The 6,000-nt window shown below is 38.8% G+C and overlaps 1 protein-coding gene across 1 annotated transcript; it reads left to right on the top strand.

Annotated features, from left to right (window-relative positions):
* Nucleotides 1–4,314: 4,314 nt before the first annotated feature.
* LOC104414399 (small acidic protein 1) lies at nt 4,315–4,808 on the top strand. The gene has a single exon (XM_010025489.3). It carries the CDS (start codon nt 4,324–4,326, stop codon nt 4,600–4,602), a length of 279 nt encoding a protein of 92 aa, XP_010023791.2. The 5' UTR covers nt 4,315–4,323; the 3' UTR covers nt 4,603–4,808.
* Nucleotides 4,809–6,000: the final 1,192 nt, after the last annotated feature.

Here is a 6,000-nt window from a genome sequence, read left to right as displayed (position 1 = left end):
ATTAGCACAAACTGACTGCACTGCTGCGATCAGCGTGAAATTCTAACTACCGCCATCCCGACAAAATTTTCAAAATTATTAAATAATTAAATTTAATTCCGAAAATTAAATAAGTAAATATTATATTATAATAATATAATTTAATAAAATAATATTTATAAATTCGAAAAAATTAATTAATTAAAATTAATTAATTATGGCTTAAACTATATTACACTAATTTAAACATACAATTAGCCCTAATTAAACATCAATTAAACTAATCATACAACTAATCTAATTAATATTTAAATAATCTAATCTAACCACCTAAACCTATTTAGACTAATCTAAACACCCATTAAACATAATTAACTCACTAAGCAAAGATTAGAGGCTAAACTCACCGGTTTTGAGCACCGGTGAGTTCACGGCAACCACGATACCAAGGCGGTCGACAATCCTCCAAGCGGCGGCACCAACGAAGGCCGGGAAGGGCTTGAAAACGGGCCATGAAGTCTCCAAAACCTTGCTATCTTCTGCTTCTGATGTGGGCTGAACTACAGAGAAGAAACTACCAACTTCAACGGCAAAAACGGGCCGATCGGAGCTCCGATGAGCGGGTGGTTGGCAACCGGCGGCTCCTAGGGGTCAAGGGAATCTTATTGGAGGTTGGGATGGGCAAAGAAAGGGTCGGAAAGGGGCGAAACAGCAAGAAAACGCGAAACAGGCAGAGTAGGGCGGAACCAGGCGATCTTGTGACCGGTGGCTTCGCGCCACCTTCAGGACGGCCGGAGAATCATTATTGCGAGCGGCGAGGTGCTCCGGTACAGGTTGGGTGTGCTCGTCACAATGGTGGGTGGAGTGTTGGCTGATTCTCACGGGAAGACAATTTTTAACTCGAATCTTTGGTGAAATGTCAGCTGGAGTAGAAACTGGAACGAGGGGAAAACGGAGGAGGAAATGGGGTCCGATGGGCATGCGACGGTGGAGGGTTGATGTCGCTCGGTTCCTCCGGTTTTGCTGACCTTCTCTCCTTCAACAACAATGGAGAAAGCCTTGGATTAAGGGAGAAGAAGCTGCTGAAGAGTGGGGGGTCTCCTTAGGCTCTCTAGAGCTCAACACTTGCCATCTTCTCATTGGCTTTGCCCCCACCATGACATCACATGACCTCAGCCACTCTCTCTTCTTAAGCTTTATCCACAAGCTTGCCAAAGTGTCCAAAATGTTGTGTGCCAAGGGGATTTCGAATTTTGAACATTTGTACACTTAATTCAATCAATTCCATCCAATTAAAGCTCAGTTAAATTAACCCACGTGTCATCGGCCTTCTCATGATATTTTCCCGTCAAATGATCCAACTTGCATCCCGAAGATTCAATCAAAAATGGCTCTCTGACAATCTCGAACAAAAACAGCATTACTTTGCTTTTTCGCCAAAAATCTCGGTTTGTAAAAAAATCTTCTAAGGATGAGTTGACGTTTCTAAAATGAATTGTGACTTGACTGAACTTCCAATTTATGTAATTGGGTTCAATTTCATTGTTAAATTCAATCGACGTGATTTTAGCGTGTCCTAACCTATCGGATAACTTTTAAGAATTTTCTATGCCATTGACCTGTGGTTAATTCTTTTCAAGCTACAAAATGCATCTTCGACACATTGGTGACTCTCGGTTATCGTGGAAATCTCGAGATTTCAAATACGGACACATGGTACCAAAAGGATAAAGAAATCAGTCTAGTGCCGATCGATCAGAATTTTGTAATTAAGTGGAATCACCCACATTTAATCACATGGTTCTGTCAAATCGAACTATCTCCAGTCCATAATCGATCTGTGCCATAATGACTCTTACAAATTAGCACGGTCGAGCAGTCGGTTCTTGGTCGAATTCTCAAGTTTATTGTGTTTAGATTCCTTAACGGCTTCACCCTCGAAAGACTAGTTTTCTTGTGAGTGGCCAACTCAGAGAAGAGAGCTATAGGCGTGAAGATGAAATGCCCGACTTATTTAATTGAAACTAGAATTGGAAAATCGAGATGTCACAAAAGGCAACCCTTGGTTGGGTCGGGTGAGGGCTTCCCTTGCCAGCCTCGCCCGGATCAAGCAAGGGTGGCCCTTGCCAAATTTGGCGAGGGAGGCCCTCGCCCGACCCAACCAAGAGTTGCCTTTACCCGATGCCAACGAGGGCGACCCTAGCCAGCCCAGACGAGGGTGACCTTTGCCCGATGCCGGTGAGGGCAACCATTGCCTGACTTCGACTTCCCTCCGCCATGGCCGGCGGACAAAAGAGAGAAGAAGAAGAAAAAAGGGAAAAGGAAAAGGCCAAAAAAAAAAAAAAAAAGATGAACATGTCATTGGTGGGGTAAATGTGTTACTATTTGCAAAGTTTGGGATTTTTCATGTTACAAAAAAAAATTTTGGATAAATTTGTCACTTTGGGCAAAATATAGAGTTATTGATAGTCTTTTCTCTTTTATTTAAAGGTGTCAACTATTTAGAAAGTTTTAAAACACGTTGAGCTATAATTTCACAATATACATATGTTTTCCTAATAGTTAATTTCAGCACTCGCTCTATATGTTAAATAATTATACAACATGTGTAAGGATGAAAACGGGTGCCAAATAGTTACTTCGAATGGTTGTAATAAATGTGTAGAGTTATATTATGTACTTCAAGAATGACTAAACTTTGAAATAAGAAGAAAAGAGAATGTGACAATATAAAGACTAGGGTTAATATCTTAAAAACCCAAACTGATATATTTGTGACAAATTTGCCTCAAATTATTTTTTTGACTTCAAAAAACCCTAATACATTTGGCAAATTTACCCAAAACTGATATACTCGTGACAAATTTAACTTTTGTTAGTTTTCGTTAAATTTTACTATCAAATTGCTAAGCCGGATTATATGTGACAGTTGACTAGTGAATCGGTTTGGAATTTTAAATTTTTGTGATTTTTTGTAATATTAATTCAAATTTTGTGTATATTTGCTATTTAATCTATCAATTTTGGAAGGTTTGGAAGTCGAATAAATCGATTTGGGATAAATTTATCATAAATATACTAGTTAAAGATTTTTTTTTGGTTATTTAGGATAAATTTATCACGGATATACCAATTTGAGTTTTTATGATTAAAAAATTAGTTTGAAGGTAAATTTGTTACACTTATATCAGTTTGAGATTTTTAGGGTATTAACCCTAAAGAGTATATTTGTTGAAGAAAAGTTCATAATTAATGAATATGCTTTTTTGGAAACAATTTTTTAAGAAAATATTTCCCTTCTTTGTGTTAGGAATGCATTATCTAAGCACGCATATTTTCTTTAACCATGAATGATTTCTCATTTTTTTGCTAGGTTTTGAGTAACCATTGGGGTACTTTTTCAGCATAACAATATTTTCTTAGGGATACTGTGAAAATAATAGTTTATTATAGATTATTTGAAATAATATGAGAAAAAATTTTAGTCCTTAATAATTTATAATTATTTATAATTTGATTTTTTAGTAATTCAAAATAAACTGTTATTCTCATAATAAATTAAAAGATCATACAATCATTTCTCATTTTTCATTGACGAATCATTTTCAGTTATCAAATGTGTAAAAGTTCAAAAAGTTAATTCATAGAAAATTCTTTCACACAAATAAATTTGTCCGAAGACAAGAAAAGCATATTAAAAAGCAGATGCAGCTTAAACATTTTTAAGAGCAAGCATATATAAATAGAAGCATCTTCTGTGAATGTAACGTCACCAAAAACATGTCGAGCTGTTAAACCTCATCGCTCGACATCTAAACAAAGATGGCAAATTTTATAGTTAGTGAATGTGTTATGCAACATAATTGACACGACAATTTATTCAACGAGAGCCCTCATATTGAGTTGAATTCGGAGAAAAAATTAATATGGTTTACTTCAAAAATGACAATTTCTCATGCACTTACCACGTCATCATCTTAATAATTATTTCGTCACTCTAAATTGATATATTTATTATAAATTTATAATAAACTTTTTTATTATAAAAAATTCTAAATTAATATAACTGTGACAAAAATATTAACAATCAAAAATCTCAATGATAAATAATAAATTTATTTTAATTTTTATTAAATTAATAATATGGAAAAAAAGTCAAATAGACAATAACACCCAATATCAATTATCTGTGTTATTAAACTCAGCAGTTTGACAATTAAATTGGAAACTAATATGAATAAATTTATCATGGTATATCAATTTGAAGATTTTTGTTATAAAAAAAAAAAAAAAAAATTGTAATAGGTATTAGCTCTAAAATATAAAAGCACTGTTCACCTGGCGATGCACCCTCGCGTGCATTTGCACAAGCAGCTGGAGCGCGGAACGGGGTGGACGACGGTGCGGGAGCGGGAGCGAGCGAGAGAGAAGATGAGACCGACGCCGATGGATTACTTCGCGGAGCTAGAAGACCAGGGCACCACGGTGGCGATGGACGTCGACGACGTCGACCCGCTCGAGATCTTCGGCGGCGAGGGCGTCCTCTCCGTCGACAACAAGCTCGCCGACGCCGATTTCTTCAACGCCTTCGAGGACGACTTCGACGACGCCGACATCAACTGATTCGATATCCCCCCGCCCCGCGAGCTGTCATCGGCCGCGCCCTTGCATCTTTCTGTGTGTCCCTAGGGTTCATTCGCCCTCCCCCTCTCCTTCGTGGAAGGAGAAGGGGAGAGAAACTCGTCAGTCATCCTTCTCGCTGTGATGGATTGCTCTTAAACCCTTCCTCAGTATAAATATATATTCAGAAATTGATTTTCGTTTACTAATTTCTGTCTCGATGATATGGATCTTGGCGCCCGGCCCTTTGGTGATTCCGCGTATGAAACCCTCCAATGCAATTAGATTATTGAATGCGCTTTCGATGTACAGGCAATGTTAATGCTTTGGGGGGCGAACATGAAGTACACGCAGATTCGAGATTGTATGGTGTTTTGTTTCTTTCTGTTTTACGGTCCAGGTAATTTTTCGGGGAGACGGGGGAGGGTCGCCTTTTCCCCTTCTGCAGATCGGTAAGCTATATGGGGCAAGGGGTGCTGGCCCTTGTGCAGGGTTTATGAATGCTTTTAAAGGGTTTTAGCCAATTGTCGGGATTAATTCTCTATCCTGAATGTTCGCACATTGTTGACTTTATATCTTCCTATGAAGTTACTGATAAATTGGAACTGGCGTGAAGGCCTTGTTGGTGTAGATCTAGGGACAGTTGCACGCGCATGAGGTAACGAAGTTAGCAAAGCTATAGAGTCATAAAGTGGCAAAACAGCTCCGGTAGTACATCCTTCTTTCACTGGATATGCTCTAGCAAGCTAGATGAATTGTGTCGCCTCGTGGTGACGAGATGTATGAGGGAGTCTGAGTCAGGTCACGAATCCACTTGGTTTGACCTGTGAAAACTAGATGGATTCATTAATATGTCCAGCTGTGTCTTCCAGGAGGAGTAATGTGCTCTCTTCGTCCTTCAGATTCGAGGATTGTCTGTGGTGGGACGCTCAAGCGTCACGATGTCTGTAACTTAAACATATCAGGTGGCAGCAGAGGGTTTAACGTGACTGTAAATTAGACACGTCAAGTGGCAGCAGAGGGTTTAGGAAGGTTAATCGCACTATGCCATTGCATGGAATACCATAAGAGTAAAAACTTTTGGTGACTAACTGAAGGCATTATGAAGTGGGAGATGGATGGAGGTGTTCTAAGATGTTGATGTGGCAGCTGGTGAATTATGCACTTAGTAGAGGAATTAGGGTCATGTTCAGCCGTTATCTGATGCATGGAGCTTGTTAGAAAGAGATAGTGTCGTCACCAAGATGTTTGCTTCATGTTAATCTGTGGAACTTGGGTACCATGTGGGGATTGGACGGAGAGTAATTAGGTCAATGTGCTGGCTTGAATGGGTAAGGAACTTAGAGTCGTGATCTAGTGATTGAAGGCTTCATAGCGTGAGGAACGGCGGTACTTGCACTG

The sequence above is a fragment of the Eucalyptus grandis genome, chromosome 8, assembly GCF_016545825.1.
Source record: "Eucalyptus grandis isolate ANBG69807.140 chromosome 8, ASM1654582v1, whole genome shotgun sequence".
NCBI lineage: Eukaryota > Viridiplantae > Streptophyta > Magnoliopsida > Myrtales > Myrtaceae > Eucalyptus > Eucalyptus grandis.
The sequence above is the reverse complement of the archived record's forward strand: the minus strand, read 5'-3'. Positions and strand labels throughout refer to the sequence as shown.